The 18,673-nt window shown below is 38.7% G+C and overlaps 2 protein-coding genes across 2 annotated transcripts; one reads left to right on the forward strand and one right to left on the reverse strand.

Annotated features, from left to right (window-relative positions):
- The first annotated feature begins 1,013 nt into the window (after window positions 1-1,013).
- On the forward strand, window positions 1,014-6,854 carry wdr93 (WD repeat domain 93). Its single transcript, XM_068574758.1, has 16 exons — window positions 1,014-1,148; window positions 1,980-2,090; window positions 2,366-2,567; window positions 2,755-2,819; window positions 3,021-3,099; window positions 3,205-3,290; window positions 3,572-3,656; window positions 3,858-4,011; window positions 4,298-4,368; window positions 4,500-4,586; window positions 4,710-4,841; window positions 5,180-5,387; window positions 5,511-5,571; window positions 5,689-5,845; window positions 6,019-6,205; window positions 6,400-6,854. The coding sequence occupies exons 2-16, from the start codon at window positions 1,983-1,985 to the stop codon at window positions 6,506-6,508; spliced, it is 1,791 nt and encodes a 596-aa protein (XP_068430859.1). The 5' UTR covers window positions 1,014-1,148; window positions 1,980-1,982; the 3' UTR covers window positions 6,509-6,854.
- A 2,402-nt stretch (window positions 6,855-9,256) lies between these two features.
- LOC137783118 (putative gonadotropin-releasing hormone II receptor) lies at window positions 9,257-12,283 on the reverse strand. The gene is made up of 3 exons (XM_068572909.1): window positions 11,738-12,283; window positions 11,236-11,440; window positions 9,257-10,117 (listed from the first exon to the last, which is right to left on the reverse strand). Exons 1-3 carry the CDS (start codon window positions 12,281-12,283, stop codon window positions 9,591-9,593), a joined length of 1,278 nt encoding a protein of 425 aa, XP_068429010.1. The 3' UTR covers window positions 9,257-9,590.
- Window positions 12,284-18,673: the final 6,390 nt, after the last annotated feature.

An 18,673-nucleotide genomic window follows, 5' to 3' on the forward strand; every position in this document is an offset into this window, starting at 1 on the left:
GTACTGCACAGTATGTGTTTTTGTTTTTGTACTACATACCTGCTGAAGGGAAAGCCTCGTCTTTGTCACAGAGGAGTTGGAGAAGAGAGGAAATATTTTATGAACTACATTTTACAGATGTGTACTTTCTCTTTTCATGTTGTGCAGAGTTTAAAGGAATAAAAACATCAAAGTGATTTTGTTTTGAGCCGTTGTCTTTGAATTTCCGATGCAGGTAATCTACATCAATCTTGATCATATAACGTATGTTTTCTTTAATCACAGCATTGATCAGCTGTGCAGTTGTCTGAAAGTCTACTGCACTGTGATGTTTCGCTGTATTTGATGGTTTATTGATTAGGTGTCTTGAACAAAATGACTCATTTAATGATGAGACCCCAGAAATGAGGTAATTCTTTCTAATAAGTGACTATTTATTAGAAGTTTATAAATTGCTAATGACTTTAATAAGATGTAATACATAATGTATGAAATCACACTCAACCCTTAAAATGCCAGGTTGTGAAAAAAAAATGTTCTGACAGCAAGGTCTTTTTAGCTCTTCGATTAAGCTTGAAGTCTCCATAATGTAACTTTTGTAACTGCAAACATGATGGCTTATTTTAAAACCCTAAAACACAACGTTTATAAGTTATTACAATATTTTAAAGGGCCAGAGGAATTGTTCACAAACTGGAACCCAGACAGAAGTTGTTCTTATTGTTTTTTTCTTAGTGTTTAGTCCCGTTATTCATTATTACAACAGTAGAAACAGTACTAAATTATACAAAATAAAACATCACCTTGTTGATTCTACAGATGTATTTTTTTTAAGAATTCTTTTTTTTTAATACCTTAAATTGTGCATATTGATCTTTGGAGATAATTACGACCGAAGCCTGAAGCTTGAGTTTTGACACCGGAAGTTGTTTATTCGTGGCAGAACCGTAAAGAAGACCAAAGCGATTATGTGGAGGAATAAAATTACATTTAACACTATGATACGTGTCAAATAATACCTGAACCGTAAAATAAAAATACAAGATTGTCACTGGAGATGTTGACAACAGTAAGGTCTGCTTTACGACCAGCTGTCATGACGACCGTGGTAAACAGCAGCTCGCTGGAGGGACACTGAGGTAACACCGCTGGCTCACGACGACAGGAAGGTAAAGGACAGTTCAACGACACTTAAAGGATATTTCACAACGAACCCGAGGTCACCGTGAGCTCTTCCTTCCGTTCGTGCTGCCACGTTAATGTTCGCGTTGGTGTGGCGTGAAAAACAGATGGCGTGCCTCTCTTTCTCAGCCGGATACAGACGGCTGTAGCTGACGTCATTTCTATTAGCTATATTATATTCAACAAATTCAACGGTCATATTTGTTTTGGACAGTTTTCTCCAGTTTTTTTTATTTTTATTTTTCACTCGCGCATTTCAATAGCATGCTACTTTATACTTTAGCTTCACAACGTGCAAATGTACTTTTCTCCTCAACTTTCCCTTAACCAGCTGCTTACAAACACATGATCGACTTATAAAATGTTGCATCGTTACAGACAACCCAATAGTACAAGTAAGTAATAGGAGTGGGAATGAGCTCAGCTTATAACATTAAAATGCCTCCTGTACCTTGAGTGAGTCAGGGATGATCTATCAAAACTAAAAAATACTCACCTTACATACTTAGTTTTTTGCTTTGCACATAGGAATAAGTGTAAATTGATGTCAATAGTTGCTTCTGTCCTTAGTATGAATGCTAGACCTTTCCTTGTGATGGGGTATTTCATGTGGATCCTTTGCTTAACTAAATGATTAAAGTATTCTTCCACCACTATCTGCATAGTTAGAATAGACACCACATGGGACAAGGCGGAAGTTAAAACATTATTAATGATGATGACATCTGTAGATTACCTTGATCTCTTGCTCATCTATAACAAACGTATCAGGTTACCGCTAACAAAGTGCTTTGCTTACATTTTTTTTTTAAATTTAGTGGATGTCCATCGTACACGAGAGAACCCCCGACTCTGAAATGGAAGCCACCTGCGAAACAGAGACATCCACAGAGAAAACACCTAGTTTGGACCCATCCAGTGCAACACAGGTACGGATGGGTAGTTTCAAGATATGTCTGGAAATAGTTCATGACAGAGATGTTGAACAGCAAATATTTGACAAACCATCTTGCAAAATGCTTCTTAAACTTTGTATTATTTTAAATAATGTCAAATACTGTCAAAGTTATTTGGGGAGCTTAGTCACAAATGTGTCCGAAAGGCTCTACAGGCACATAAAGCCTTTTGCTTTTTATTCTAGCGAAAATATAGTGATTGAATGAAAAGATCAGTGTTTTCTAAGGAAATGTGGGACTCTTGTCAGCTTCCAGAGAGCACCAACTGCCTCGCGTGCTCGGAAGACGGCATGTACCTCAGCCTGGGTCACTCCCAGGGCTTGTCTGTGTGGTGCGCATCTTCTCTGTGCTGTGCTGCAGAGTGGCAGCAGGACGCTCTGGAAATTACTTCTATTCAGATGACCAGAATGGCTGAGACCGCCTATCTGCTTGGCACTGTTGATGATATGGGTGAGTAATATGTTTCTCTCATCCCTGCCGGACAATAAAATGCAGATTGTCACAATATAACAAATACAGATTGACGGTTGAAATGTCTGATCCTGAATTCATGAATTATTACTGCACAGAGACAATAACACCCGGCTGTAAATTGTATCATCATAATGATGTCAGCTGCTTTCATCTTCCACTGCAGGTGTTGCGAGAGTCTTTGCATATCACTGTGAAACTATTCACTCCCTTAGTGTTATTAACACCATGGTGCGTATAGAAATCTTTTTTTTACACACCACAAAAAAATATAATGTTTTTTAAATGTTCTTGGGGCTGTGTTGTTCTTTTTTGTGATGGTTTGCAAAATAATGTGTATATTTATAGGATTAATTTTACAAAAAAAATGTAATACTTTTAGGAATTGAATAAATTGAAAATGAACAGATTAAAAAATGATTTCATCCTCAGGAAAATATCAACAAAAGGAGCATTTGCTTGACATTTGAACTGTCTGAAGGGGGAGATTATGGAGCTGCGTCAATCAGTTGTAAGTAAGGACGTTACTTCCTGTTTGAGCTATCAGTAATATATGGTTTTAATTAAAGACTTCACATTCAAACATTCATCCACATGAGTTCTACCTCTCTGTCAGGTAATGGTGTCGTTTGGCTCGAGGTGTATCACTTCCCCTCAGAAGCATGGCTGAAAGAGATGGAGACAACACTATCACAAAAACAGGTGGTGTACCAGGAGGCTGGTTTGAACATGGTTGTTGATTAGGCATCACTTCGGTGTCTTACTCACAATTTCATTTGATTGTCAAGTGGTTTTATCTTTTTTTTTTTGTTTTAGTGAAAAAATACTAAATACAGTACAGTACACTTTGAAACTTTTTTTGACTGTTATTATTTATATTAAATGTAATGTATGCCTGTTTAGCTGCTGCTATAATCTACAATGTTACCAATATTACATTACAATGTCAGGTTTAGGCAGTTGGAATTTCTTTTAATCCTCAGGACCCAAACGCATCTGGAGAAGTGGATGTGAAATGGTCTCCAGTTGCTGTTGTGATTAAAATCAAGCCACCCAAAATTCCAACAGGTATAACTTTATTAGCAACAGTGTTTACAATTATAGTGTGTAAAGAAATCCAATTATAAACATTATCTCTTGTTTTAACAACTGGAGATTCCCAAAAGTTGTTTCTGTTTTGTTGATGTTGCAAATAAAAGTAATAGAATAAGCATGAGCACACATTACGGCAAAGAATCAATATCCCGGCATGTTTCTGCTCTTCTGCAGGGACGTCGACTGGTCCACTTGAGGTGTTCCAGATAACAGATTGGCTTTCACAATGTGTGTCTCAGGAAGTCCAAACCAGCAGCAGTCGTCAATTGGAGGAACCGTGTTTTAACAAAGATGCAGGAAAACCAAAGGAAAAGAATGAAAGCCCACGGTACGACAAAGTTTACACAAATGTATTCAGCATTTCACAGCTAAGATGCTTTGATCTTGTTTAATACATTTACATTTAATATTTAAATGTTCCTTGACGGAATACTTTTGAGCATATAAGTGTCTATTTAATGATTTGGTTGGGCTTAGGACTCCCTGACTCCATCCCCACTTTTGCAACCAAAATGAGTTGCTGGTTATATTGCCTAATCATGTAAATGATTAAATGTAAATGCAGATGCTCAGCAATTTTCTTGTCTCATATCAGTCACATTGATCTTTTTCAGAAGTTGCACCCAGCACTTCCTTCTGCCTTGTGGTCAGTTTCTTGGTGGCATTAAAGGAAAGTCTCAGCCAGGTTTGTTTGGCTTTTTTTTTCGAGTATCTGGGATTTCAGTGTTGAATTTGGGAATTTGCCATGATTGGCTTCTGTTTTAGAGACATTTGCGCTAATTTACATGTCCATTCATCTCTGATTTTTCTCAGCAGGATTGCCTGTTGCTGTCTGTGTGTGGTGGAGTGGCAGCCATAATGTTCTTCAGTACTTGCTGCAAAAAGCACCAAAGAACAAAACAGGCATGGTGTTATCTGCTCGGTGTGATGGCTGCTGTTAATACTTTTAGTTCGCTGTACTTTTTTCGTTGTACAAGAATAATAGGCATACTTTTTGGGTTTTGACCCTTGCCCATTTTGACACAGATGTGGAACCCATGCCAGATGTTCTGTGGCCAAATGCGAAGAAAATCCTCTGCTCAGCTGTTAGCAGATGCAGCCATTACATAGCTCTTGGGCTCGATGATGCTTTGGTGTGTGTGTGGGACAGGCAGTCTGGTGAGCAAATCCTATATTGACGTGTCTCTAAAATGTTATCAAATCTGACCCCGGTGCTGTTTAGATATAGAACTAAAATGCATTAGAATACTCTTAATGAAAAGCTCTTGATTGTAATGTTGAACATTTCAATAATTTTGACTGCACTGTGTGTGTGTGTGTGTGTGTGTGTGTGTGTGTGTGTGTGTGTGTGTGTCTGTGTGTGTGTGTGTGTGTGTGTGTGTGTACACATAGTGTGTGTGTGCGTGCGTGCGTTGCCCAGCTAACAGACACCTTTGCTTGTCAGAGGCTTGTAACATAAACAAGGTTTGGTTATCTTCTTCCTGTCTTTCCTTCAGGGTCTCCATTGTCAGTTGTCTTTGTCTCAGCAACAGACAGTGCCTTCTTCAAGATACAATTTGTGGATTATTGGCCTGAGCGTGCTGATATTTCCCAGACTTTCACAAGAGCAAAAGTCTGTCTTTTGTTATTGTGTAAAAGTGGAGCAATCCATACAGTCATCGCAGCAAGAGGGACACAGTCCTGCACAGTGCAGCTGTCTGAAAGGTTACCTGAGTTTTACATATTTCCTCATTTAAAGGATGCCTCTAACTTTTTTCTGTCAAGTGAAATACAATCATATTATATCAAACAAAACAGTTTCACACATTATTTCCCTTATCTCTACAGGCCAAAAGACAGCGGGGACATTCCAACTGTCACTGCATCAGTGCCGTTTCTGCAGAGTTTGGTAAAAACACAGATTTTTGATACAAATTTTAAAGCTCATAATACAGTCGAATATTTTTTAGTATGATCATTTTCAACTCTTTGAGTCCTGCTGTCTTATTTTTCTTGTTTGAATTAGTCACTTGTGGTGCAAACAAATGGAAAAATGTTCCTTCAAGATGTCATCAAAAGATCCAATGTTTGCTTCTTGATGCTTCCCACAACTCATCGGATTGCCACTCCCTACCATCCTGTTTATGCTCTGAACACCAAACAGCAGACTCTGTTCATACAAGGTAAGCCCAAAGCCACATTTGGGTTTGGTTGTGCATTACATCATAGCAGGAAGCATGAATTTGATGAGGGACTCAATGGTGTATTTCTGGAGGAGTATGACTTTTAAACAGTTCATATTGACACGGATATGTCGGCAAACAACTGTAACGAAAAGCTTTTATGTCTCAACTAGGTGACCAGAACTCCAGTTGCAGTGCGTCTTCTAAAGTAGGAAGCCAGAGTCAGCTTTTCATCTTCCGTTTTGGAGAGCTTGACATTATCGAGCCGTATATTGTGTCACTTCCAGACTCTCCACAACAACTAAACACACTGAGCTGTGGAACTCTGGAGGAATCCTGCAATCTCTACCTTCAGCAAAGGTAGACAATTTTATGTTGTTGTGCCACAATAATCTGAATACCGGTATGTAATATCGAATTGTTTTTTTTAAACTGTATTCCCAAGAGGAGTCATGTGACGCGTTGATTCTCGTCCTAAGGACAAAGCAACAACAATTCATAGTTAAATGTTAAAGCAGTGTTTTGTCATGTGTTTCCTATGTTTTCATGTGAAGAGCGCTGTCTGTGGATGAAAGGACCAAAGCTTTGACGCAGACATGGGAGCAGTTCCCGGAAACTGCAGTGATGGTACAACAGACACACAGCAGAGCTGCAGCCAGCTGAGAAACTGCAGCTAATGATTTATTTGCACAGATGTTCTCTTGTATGTTTTGTTTGTGTGCATGTTCATTTTATGTTAGTTAAAAGGTTCTTCTAATGTACAGTGCACATTTACACACAAATGTCCTTTTCCATGTGAAATTCCTGCAATTAGTGCAGTACACTGATGGTGAATTACTCTTTCTGAAACATCATAAGGCATTGTCTTGAAAATAGTTTTGAAGACAGAATTATTTATTTTTTATATATTTCTGACAAATAAAATTTCAGATATTTTCCCAATAAACCATATATGTTATCTGCTTGGGAGTAGCATTGAATCTAGTAACTCAGGTTTAGCTTGATGCCATAAATGAACAAATATTTTTTTCCTGAATGGATTTATTTTCTCAATTTTAAGACAAAACAAAAATAGTTTATGCACTGATCCTTTTTTGCTTTACAAAAAGCAATGAATTTGACAAAAATGTTGAATCTGTGGTGCTGGAAGGCAGTATCTAATATGTATTTTAAAAGGATCAGTGCATGAAGGCACAAAGGTTTTTTCTTGCCTTTAGGGTCTTTGAACGTTTCATAGGCCAGGTTTTTAATGTCAGAAGACAAAAAACAGGGCAGGGTGCAGAGATTTTGCTAGATTTAATTAAATGTATTAAATTTGTGTCATCTGTTTAGTTTGCTTGTTCAGGTAGTAACAAAAGAAGAGGTATGGTATGTTCTATTGCAGCTAAACCATCTCATGCCACTGATACAGTTTTTAATTTATTGGAAAGAAAAACAAACATTTGACTCGGTTTAAAAGCATTTCTTTGTGACAATTCAAAGGCAGAAACACAGCTTTTCAGTTTCACGCACACAGAAGAAAGATGAAGGTTGGTGGGCAGCATTAGTCGCTGGGTGCTCAAACATTGTCTGTATTTTTTGGAGTACCAAGAATACAATAAATTAGTTGAGAATAAGTCAGAAGATCCTTATCTATCAGAGACATCATATTGCTCGGCTATAACCAATCAGCAATTTGTGTCTATTGAATATGTCCTGATTGTTTTTTGTATTAGTTTAGATTGTCTCCAGAACAATACTGGGGATTATTTTTGCCAGAATGTGCTTAGTGTTCATTAGATGGCATCTCTCCCATTGTTGGCATGGAAATGTGTATCTGCATTATTGCATCATTTGTGCTCCATCCTCACCAGTCGTATCAGATCATACTGTGGTGTCTCTCTGTGAAAAGGAACCGGTACAACTGATACAGATTTTAATATGTGCTTGAAAGCCTCATTTAAATTTCTAAAAAGCTCTGATGAGTTTTGCTGCCAAACAGCCCAAAATAATTTTGAGCGTAATGAAAGCGCAGGTGCTGGATTCAAAGAGCCGGGCTTGTGTTGTTGTCAACGTCCGACATTAAAAACAACGCAGCAATGGCCTCTTAAATGAACCACCTACAACGAGGTGGAGACTTTTCTCTAATTCTTGTCACAGTTTGCTGTTGGTTCCATGTTTTTTAGTTAGTTGTTTGTGACATTTGTGCTTCATGGACATTTTCTTTCACTATATCATGATAAAACAAAGCTGCCATTACTTCCAGCTTCAACGCCATTTTATTCACATCCTTCCAACATATTTAACTTACTACCGACTGGTCAGGACACCAAGAAATAACGTCTCAAAGTACTTGTAGTGTAATGCATGCATAATATGCAACACAAAGCGCTTAACATAAAAGCAGATAATCATAATGATTTATGATAAAACAATAAAGGGAAATAATATGAAAATAAAAGATGTATCAAAAGAGGATAAGGAACATTTTTTTAATTACTTATATGGCAGTCAGGTGACCAATGTAAATATTTTAAGATTGGAGTACAGTAATGTTGGCTCTTTGTCTGATTATCCTCAGAATATTTCAAATACAAATCTCAAGCACTGCCTCTTTTTTTTTAACGAAATTCTAGTCTTTCTCCTCAACCACAAGGGCTATTTCAATAATTTGAAGTGATATAATACAGCCACCCTTGTGAGAGGGAAGATTAAATAGATACAGGAATGCATGCATACAAAGTTAATAGAAGATTAGGCCAATTTAAAGAATGGATAAAGTTTATTATATCAGTTTACAATTAGTATTGCGCTTGGCCACAGTAACGTAGAACATCTTCCACATGAGGCCTGGAGGGCTAAAATACATCCTTGTGCCCGGATTAAGTACTTTTTCTAAATAAATGTATTTTGTAAAATGTAAGAAGCCCAATTAGCTGAAAATGTCAGTGATTCAGATTTCCCTTTAAAGTTATGTGTATATGAAATGTTCAATACATCATGTTTATTAGAGAACTTCATGAAGTTTTGAGACTCTACTTCTAAAATGACATGTTATGCCAGTTATGTGAGTCTCTGCACCTTGACCTCTGTATCATTCTGTCTTCTGAACAAAAGAAAAATGCATGTTTTTTTCCCCCCATTGAGCTGAGGATGATTTGAAAGTTATTTGTTATCTCTGCACACATCAATTTGTCCCAATTATAGGGTAGGAATGGCCTTTCCATTTGAACACGGTGAATCATCAGTGATTAACAGCAGCAGTCGCCCTTAGGAATCCTTCTGTTGCACATCAGACATAGACGTCGGCATACGTCATCGCACAGAAATGACATTTCTGTTCAACAGGAATTTGTGTGCTTCCAATTTTAGTCACATTTGAGACAGCAATTTCACCTCTGAAAATTGGCAACATTTCCAACAGCAATGGATTCACAAGAGACTCCAAATCCCATTGAATACATCATTTAAGATGACCACAAGTTACAATGTATAGAGCGCTAACCATTCCTTCATAACAGAAGCTTATTATGTTAATGTTGGGTTTTGACTGTATGTTTATTTTATCAAGCTTTCCCACTTTAAGGAAATATGAAAGTCTGTGTTTAATGGCAGCTCTGATTGTTACGAGTGAAGTATCAAAATGGCACATATATAGTATTCAGGGAATACAGAACTCCACACAGCAGACAGTCAGACATTACATACATTAGAATAAATAAAACACTTGTAAAAATGGTCAGGGAGCCTCCACCCTGTCTTCTCCTCATGTGATGCTCTCGTGGCTGGACTGATTTGCATCTCTCTCTGCATAATTCTCTGCTGTGAAGAAGCTGCTTCTTGGTGACGTCGACTCTGCTTTGCTGTGGTTACCGCCGCACAACGTGAACCTCTCCTGGATAGCAGGGCTCACCTTTCTTTTCAGTGGCAAAGAGTTGGCAGCACAAGTGAAAGAACCAGTTAAAACCGTGTCGTTGCCGAGGTCGGACACTGTGGTGGCGTTGCAGTAAAACCTCCGAAGCCCCTTTCGGAAGTGGATGGTGAACAGGCCGTAGATGAGCGGGTCCAGGCAGGCATTGACGAGCCCGAAGATGAACAGCATGTGAGTCAGTGATTGGGAAACCTTCCCCTCAAGGTCGTTGGGGAGGAACCAGTACCACAGGCCCAGCAGGTAGTATGGAGTCCAGCAGATGATGAAAGACGAGACAATCACGATACTCATTTTTAGAGCTCTCATCCGGGCTCTGGGGATGTTATTCTTTGAGCAACGCAAATGCAATTCATTGGAGGGCACTGGGAGCAGAACAAATGATAGAAGCATAATACATGTTATAAAAGGCTTGAATCTAAACTAACAAAACATAGTGTAATACTGTCATTCATTATGCTTAGGTGTGGTTCACTGGTAGAGGGATCTGGTAGAGATTTTTTTTTAGTACAACTAGTTTCTAAATGTGACATTTGAGACCAGATTAATTTATTTTAGTATGACACAATAATTGTAACTTCTATCTAAAAAAGGTTTGTTTACAGCTCTAACTTATATTACGGATAGTTTTTGTTTTATTGGGCCAAGTTTTAAGGTTTCTATCTCACACCATTGAAAAATTACATTTAAATCAACAAGTGACACTTTTGTGTTGTTTTGAGCTCAATTAGTACAACGGCGAGCTGGTTAACATGCTCTGAGTTACAATGCTTACATGTGGTTGTTTAGCTAGTAGATTATTTACCACGCCTACCATTACTGCATGCTAAAATTGGCTGATTACAAAAAGAAAGTCCGAAATCTAGAAGTATAGCAGCGTCAATGTTATTAAAATTCCTTTTCTGACCACCATATCTGCACCAAATATTATGTAAATGTACGCGGTAGTTGTAAAAGTGTCTTTGAAAAGCCCCAAAATGTAAACCCCATGGTGACGCCAGAGGAAAAGTCAGGGGCTCATACATTTTGCTGCAATCTATCAGACAGTTTCTTCAGTGTGGACCAACTTTCGACAACAGACTTGCATTGCCATCCCTAAAGCTGAACATCTGTCGCTGTTACTTTAAATAATCCACAGAATGCACTGTTAACATTTTAGTGACTTCTTCCTCAGTAGATTTATTCTGTGAAAATAATTGTGCACAGTGGGGTCATGAATTATCCAAAATAAACCAGGACTGGGAAAAGATACTGATGATTATTTTAATAGATGTTTTTATTGCTGCTCACATCATTACTATAGATGTGGGTCCAGTTGTTTCTAAGATCAAAAAAGCATGAAATCATCTTACAAACACAGCTTCGCTTTTATCAATGTGCTTGTATTAATAAAAGGGTCAAACAGACGACAGCAGTCGTTATGTTGTATACTAATCACTGAAGTAAACCAAATCACAGAGATTCAGACACCATTTGAACTCACAGTTGTCCTTTTTCAGTCGTTTGGAGATCTCACAGAAGATCCTTGTGTAGCAGGTGATCATGATGACCAGAGGCAGCAGGAACAGGCAGGAAAAAGTGAACATGTTGTAGCACGTTTCATGCCAGTGAGTGACGAAACTTCCACGTGTGGTACACTGAGTGAAGTCCTCGGGAAGGATGATGGTCACATTGTGAAAAAGAAACATCTGGCGAAGGAAAAGAGGGTAATAAGAATTAATTCATGAATTGATCACTGAAAAATCCAGCGTAATGGTAATTGAGCAACAGATGGCTCAGAAGGAATAAACTACTAACTTTTTAGATAGTTGACATACTTATTTTGAGCCGATGATGTGAGAATTACGTGAGACGATAGAAACTGACTATGTTCCTCTGTGCATGTTAATGTTCTGGACATGACGTGTTTCATGAAAACCTGTTTATCTCATAAAAAACAGTCCTGACCTCCGGCCCTTGACGCCAGCGTGGACACCTGACCTTACCTGAGGGACTGATAGCACCACGCTCATAACCCACGCCACCGTCAGCATGACCCTGTTCCTCTTCCTGGCTTTACTGATAGCCAGAGGGTTGAGTATGGCTGACTGCCGATCCAGACTGATCACCACAGTGACAAAGGCGCAGGAGTACATCGCCTGCAACTTAAGAAACATCAGTAGCCTGCAGGCAAAGTCCCCAGCAAGCCACTGGACTGTGATGTTCCACGCGGCGTCCACAGGCATCACGATGAAGGTGACCAGCAGATCAGCAACCGTCAGGTTGATGATCAGCACCTTGACGTGGGATTTGCGTTTCCCATCTCGGCACGCCGCCCAGAGCACAGCGAGGTTGCAGAAGGCCGATATGCCGCAGAGAATGCAGGTGATAATCACTCTGACTTGCGCTGCTGTTGTGAATGTGGGCAGCTGCAGGGCATCAAACCCCACTGTCCAGTTGGAAGAGGGCGAGGAGCAGTTGGCATTCGGTTGGTGGTCCATTGTCAGGAGCAGGTACATGATCGCTGCAGAATCACACAGAGTGGCGTTCATTTTCTGAGGCTTGCAGAGGAAGCAACATTCTGCCCAACCACCGTGAAGATTAGTGCTGGTAACAAGAGGAAAGCAAAAGGAGACAATCAATAGTTAAAGATGAATGAGCCAAGGACCATGAAGTGTACGCCAGGCTTCCAAACACATTAGTGTGACAAAAGAAACACAAACATCCTATGAATGAATAATGCATTGCTTTACGTAGTATCAAGAGGAAGTCATATTGTGGATATTGGAGTGTCATTCGCATTGCAACTCAGTGCAGTGAAAAGATGAAGCTCACAAACTGTAATTAACATGGAAATTGTGAATACAGTACACTACGATCTAAATGGTCTGCATGTAACGGTGATTATATGCAAGTACAATTTACAAATAGTGTACTGTTACTCACATTGGAACGGAAAGATTTTCTATTTGTTTATTCATTCATATTTTTTGGGGAAGTAATACATAAAGATTATTACTATATTATACCATCAACATTCATTTATAAATCAACTACAATTTGAAAACTAAAAACATGCAATTAATATGTAAAAAATCTTAATATTTGTTGTGTGAGCCCAAACTAAAATAATTCCCGCGCTCATCCAGGTTCTGTCTTCTCTCTGCAATGTCTTTCTTTTAATCGAGATGAAAATAAGCAAAGATGAATTGAAATAATTTGACTAAACCCAACATGTTTTTTTTTGTTTGTTTTTTACAATCAATCCCCAAATGTTCTTTTGCAAAAGATAACCGCGCTCATACAGACAATCAGAGGCATGCATGTGTAAAAATGGGACGATTTCCTCCACACAGATTGGACTTATTAGGTTTGAAATACAACCAAATCAATATATTTAATGAAACCAAAACATGTTGCTGTCTGCAAAAAAAGACAGTTCCGCATAGCTGTTTTAACTTTTTCTTTCCCATATTTTGCATGCAGCCAAACCATTAAAAGCAAAACTATACCAGTATCATGTCCCAGCCTCGGACTACAGCAAGCATTGCGTGCAAAAAAGCAAACTTACGTTCATGTGCAGTCGGCAGGACTGTTGGTTTAGCTTTTAGTCTCAAAACACTGCAGGACTGAGGCTGCTGTAAGTTTTTGCAAGACAGTGGCACCTTCAACAACTGTCCATCTCCTCTGATAGCCAGCGCGTCCAGTGCGCTTCCAGCCGCTTCGGCTTCCTCCATCTCGTCCAATCAGAACCGAGACACAGAAACCCCGGGGCGGGGACTCCGCGCTCATTGACAGTGTTGGAAGAAAGGAAAAGAGAGATATGTGGGGGCAAATAAACTATGATGTATGATCAACAAAAGCCAAAACAAAGCATTGTTTTTCCTTAGTAATGAAGACATACGTGTGACCATAATGGATGAGTATTTATTATTAAACCACTTTTTGAAACATGCCCGTGTTGTGTGAAATCCTCTAGAAAAAGCTCCATAAGCCATGATTTATACTGCAGGCAGCTGAGAAAAAATATATTATCTTTGACCTCAACAAACATGTCTGTAAACAAACAGAAGATCCAAGTCTTTTAGCTGTATAAAGTCCCTTTCCACTGCAGCCGGTTTGAAATGTTGTTGCAGGTGTAATTAATAATTAATTATGGCCCTGTTTCACTTAAATGGGCCTTGGTATTGTGCATGCCGGCTCATTGGAATGGCGCACTAAATGGAACGGGACCGTACATATTTGTGTCATTACACCCAGGTTGACCTTTGCTGTAAGGTGTCAAAATGATTGCTGTGAAAAGTTTTTGTCATGTTTGTGACCCTGATAATATAAATCTAAAATTTCTGTAGATGCTTTTCATATTCATGTCAAGTGAAGTTCAGATTATGTTAGCGAGGTCAGTACAACACCGCTATGCAGCTGCAGTTGTGTCTAGAAATGTTCTGTTCTCAAGGAAATTTGGTCACACGCCTGCACTCCTCAACACACTTGTTTATCAGTATATTGACATTAGAGAGAAGCAGACTGGAAGTTGCACGTCCCTTTCTGTGAGAAGAGATGAGAACACAGGATTCTCCTCCTCTTGACAGTTTAGAGCCAATTAAATGTTACTTTGCTTATGATATGTTGATGACGGAAAACCGTGTATTAAAGAGCCGAACTTCCGGCTGTTCGGGGTGTTGTCATAGACGGTCAACTTGTGTTGACTGGACGAGTCCCTGTCTTTGCAACTGCAGAGCTTGTTACTTTACCTGTGATCGAGGAAATGAATTACGAAAAACGAGTAGTTGTCGAACTGAATTCTTCTGGAGGCTACACCAGGCATCCAATCATTTTTCACGCTAACAACCCCGTTGTTGTCGGGTTGCTCACGCCCCATGTGATGAATACCTGAAGTTGTGAAAGTCTTTACACACAACCTTTTTCATTGTCATGCTTGTCAAGCTAATTTGTGACACACAATTTCATCAGTGAAATGCTTAAGCAGGGTATCTTGTTCATGCCTAATACTACAATTTAAAGGTGACAGTAAAATAACAGTAATAACAAATATATGTCATCTACGTGAATCATATTACAAATGTGTTTTACTGGCAGAGGTTTGTCCATTGAAAGGCATCTACTTTGATTAATATAATGGTTGCAATTACGATTTAATGAATGTGTCAAGGCACACACTGAGCTCTGTTTCCATGGCAATGTTTCATAGAAAGCGGTGTGGCTGATTTCTTTCTTCTATGATGATATAATGTCTCAACCTGATGCTGTATGAACTTTAATCTGAAATTCAATCTTAAGCTTGTGAGACACCACAGGGACTCACTCTGGACCTCAGTTTCGGAACTCCCACAGAACACAGAGTGTATGGTTTGAAGTTCAATTCACGTAGATTTATTTGAAACAAACTGAGTTGCGCCTGGCCTCGTGTTCTCGTCTGTCTAAAGCAACGACCCCGCAAAAACAAACAGACACATTATTATATCAATTCAAACAGTTTAAGTTGCCACCCCGTCTCCAACCCCCCTAATTACATATTCCTTGTCGCTCTCCTCAGCATGCTGGTCTAACGCAGTGACTTAAGGAATGTGGCTGCTTTGACTGACGTCTTCCCTCATCGTTGTTTTGGTGTGGGCTTTCTGGCTGACTCTTGAGCAGAACAAGGCCACTGCGACTATCTTCACGCGATGTCCAAGCTGCTGTGAAATGAGCTCTCATGGGACGTCTGCAGTTGTACTTTACGCATAAAACAATCTGAACACAATACTTAATAGTACGCATAAAATATTTTCCCCCCACAAAAGTTAAACACAGGTCAATGCAAGGAAGGGAAGTGACAGGCATGAATTAAAGTGGCATCTTAATTTTCTTAGACATTAGACATATACAGATTTGTTTTGTATTTGTATGTATGCAATACTCTTTTACATGATTTGCTATATGATCTAAAGAAGAAAAAGAAACACAATTATATTTTGTTTTGATTTCCTCAGTTGAGAGACAAAATCCTCACATGCAGACTTGTACCTGGACAGGAAATATGAACTTTGCCTGGAGATGAAGGTTGAAAGGAAGCACTCAACATAATTGAAGTGCTCTGGGGGAAAGTAACTGTGGTTGCATTGCTCAAGGACTCAGCTGAAGTACAGTGCGTGAGGTGGAATCTTTTGTGTTAATTGTGCCAGCTTATGAGTGTTAGTTTGTTTTTTATTCACTTTGCTGCCTATATATTTCCTCCGAGCATTATATTGAACCTTTCTAACTTTTGTTAAATATGCAAAGATCAAATGTATAGATAACAACATTTAAGAAACTCACACACGTATAATCTACCTCCAACGGTCAGGCACATCAGTGAATGGTTTGATTTTCTGTTGTGATGTCCTTGAATGCATGTTGCAGGATTTTTTTTTTTTTAATGAATTAAGATGTATTCATTTCCCTAGTTTGAATTTAGAAAAGACAGTCATTTGTCGTTCAACTCGCGGCCAGGAAGGACGAGAACATGCTGACCCCAAACATGTTGTTAATTGTCATCGTAGTCCTCCGGCTTTATGCATAACAAGCCCTTGAAGGCAAGTTGTGTCACACAATACAACTCAATACTCTCGATTCATACCCAGTTGTGTTTTTAAGCTTAAAAAACAGGAAAGACATTGAACTATTTGTAGATTAAAGTTAAATGCAATAAAACTAAATATGCATTTAATAAAGTGGTTGAATTGCCATTTGTCAATAAAGGTTTTGTATTTTAAAATGTTATTATGTTACCCTATTGTTCATAATGGTAATAATATTCCCAACATCTATCGGTGTAAAGTTTGTACACAATCCAAACATAAGGGTTTAGATTTTTAACCTTGGAGTTTGTGTACAATGCTCTACAACGAGTCTATGTCCAGCCAAGCATATGCTCTATGCCCTCCTTGCAACTTCCATCCATCTATTTTCTGAAACCGCTTATCTTCATTAGGTTCGCGGGGCGCTGGAGCCGATCCCAGCTGTCAAGGGGCGAAGGCAGGGTACACCCTGGACAAGTCGCCAGTTCATCCCAGGGCCTCCTTGCAACTTGTATTTCTTTATTACCTACCAGATAATAATGATGCTAAATCTTTCACAGAAGAGCAGTTGTGCTTTTAAAGTATTTCATCGCCCTTAAGTTAGCGGCTCATTTACAGTCTATCCTGATCTAATATATGATAGTAAAGAGGCACAACATGATGAGACAGGATTCTAAACATGGTTTGGTTTGGCAATTGTATATGAATTCCTGCTCTGAAATAATAACTTTGTTTGGAAGACACAACTTTACGTACAAATAATTAGTTTAGAACGAACTGTCGATTTACAAGAAAATATCTACTCATGAATCAGTGTAGATTCATGTTGTGACTTAAGTATGAAATGCCTGGAAAGCAACATGACTGTCATCATCTTAAGCAGCAGTTAGCATACGTTATCCCATTACAGCTTTAGTTAGATGGCAAATTTCAAAGTGGCATATAAAAACCCCAAGCCGTCGTTGCAGCAGCCTTGTACTCACGTCAGGGTCATTCAAGGCAAGGCAGCTGCTGAGTTTATCTCAAATCTTGGTGCTATAGCTTCAGGGGTCAAGTCCCATTTACGCTTGAAAATACATCACCATATGGTAGTTTTAGCTTCTCGGCCATGCAGCAACACATTAATCGGTCACAGATTAAATACTGCATTGTAATTCATAAAGAAATTAAAAAGAGATAGATAATATTTAAATCAAGACAAAATGTAAATGTCTGCTGCACATTATTATCAAACATGTTCCTATAGTTTGTGCTTTACACGTAATCTGTTAACATTCCCACTATACTTACAAATATACTCCATCATTGTATACAGCCAAATGGTCTCTTGTGGTGAACAAAAGGATATGCATTGAAGATAATCTGTAGTTGAGAGCTGGTAGTGTTTTTGCTTTTTGTGAAGCTGATCAATTTGAAATGTTCAGCGTCTGATAACATTTTAGACTAACGAGCAGATTGGCTATTAGTTAATTGGTGCTGAGGAATACACTGGAGAAAAAAATGGATCACTGATAATAACGTGGCTGCATCTTCATTCATCCACGTTAAACTTAATGCGTGATTAGGCTAGTAGCTAAGAAAAAATGATATATTTATCGATGTCAATGATTAGTTATACGGCTCTGGATTGAATAATCTTCTATCTGTCCAACAGCTCCTGCTCTTATGCTTGAAAATTCTTCATCATCTTGTGTTCTTCTCTTTTGTGGGGTCCCCCTTATTCTGAGTCTCCTCTTTAAAAAAAAAAAAAAAAAAGTACAGTACTGTACATCTATTGTACAGTTATGCACGGATTCAATTTACATTACTACACAATGACACAACTGTATATGTCTCTTTAATGGTCCCGTGTGTAGAACTTGACAGCATCGAGCGGCGAGGTTGCAGATTGCAACCAGCTGAAACGTAAAGGTGGTATTTTTCACCTAGATTTATTAAAAGTTATTCACCTTGAACTGTTCATGCACCATTTACCATCTCAACCAGTCTTGACTATTACCAATTCAATTATGAGCCCGAACACATACACAAAGAGAGAAGAACAAATAATTGAATCTGTGTCAAAGAAGGAGTTATTTTTGAACCTGATAACTTTCATTGATCGGTAATATCCGTATCAACATAGGCTACGTGTCTTGCTTATCAAGAATCCAGGCTATACATTATGCTAATGCTATAGCGTTAGGCCTACTTTTACTTGTTCACTGTATGACATTTGGTCATAGATTATTTAATATGTTTTGGTATTGCAGCATTGCATTGTATTCTTATTACCATAGTACGCTTGTTTGTTGTTGAGACGCTGTGGGATGAAACAGGAGCCAATGGGTCAGCGTCTTACGTCACGTGGGCATGTGTCGCTCACGAGCCGATACAGGAAGT

Source organism: Clinocottus analis, unplaced genomic scaffold (genome assembly GCF_023055335.1).
Source record: "Clinocottus analis isolate CAN_PGR_092001 unplaced genomic scaffold, fCliAna1.0.p SCAF_1, whole genome shotgun sequence".
Taxonomy (NCBI): domain Eukaryota; kingdom Metazoa; phylum Chordata; class Actinopteri; order Perciformes; family Cottidae; genus Clinocottus; species Clinocottus analis.

What these genes read in the sequence shown, in the direction of transcription:
- wdr93 (XM_068574758.1), top strand. Translation starts at nt 1,983, where the DNA reads ATGTCCATCGTACACGAGAGAACCCCCGACTCTGAAATGGAAGCCACC. An exon ending in TAAAGGAAAGTCTCAGCCAG is followed by an intron (nt 4,369 to 4,499) that starts GTTTGTTTGGCT and finishes TTTTCTCAGCAG; the next exon opens with GATTGCCTGTTGCTGTCTGT. An exon ending in AGCACCAAAGAACAAAACAG is followed by an intron (nt 4,587 to 4,709) that starts GCATGGTGTTAT and finishes ATTTTGACACAG; the next exon opens with ATGTGGAACCCATGCCAGAT.
- LOC137783118 (XM_068572909.1), bottom strand. Translation starts at nt 12,283, where the DNA reads ATGAACGCCACTCTGTGTGATTCTGCAGCGATCATGTACCTGCTCCTG. An exon ending in TGGTGCTATCAGTCCCTCAG is followed by an intron (nt 11,441 to 11,737) that starts GTAAGGTCAGGT and finishes TTCCTTCGCCAG; the next exon opens with ATGTTTCTTTTTCACAATGT. An exon ending in ACGACTGAAAAAGGACAACT is followed by an intron (nt 10,118 to 11,235) that starts GTGAGTTCAAAT and finishes TTCTGCTCCCAG; the next exon opens with TGCCCTCCAATGAATTGCAT.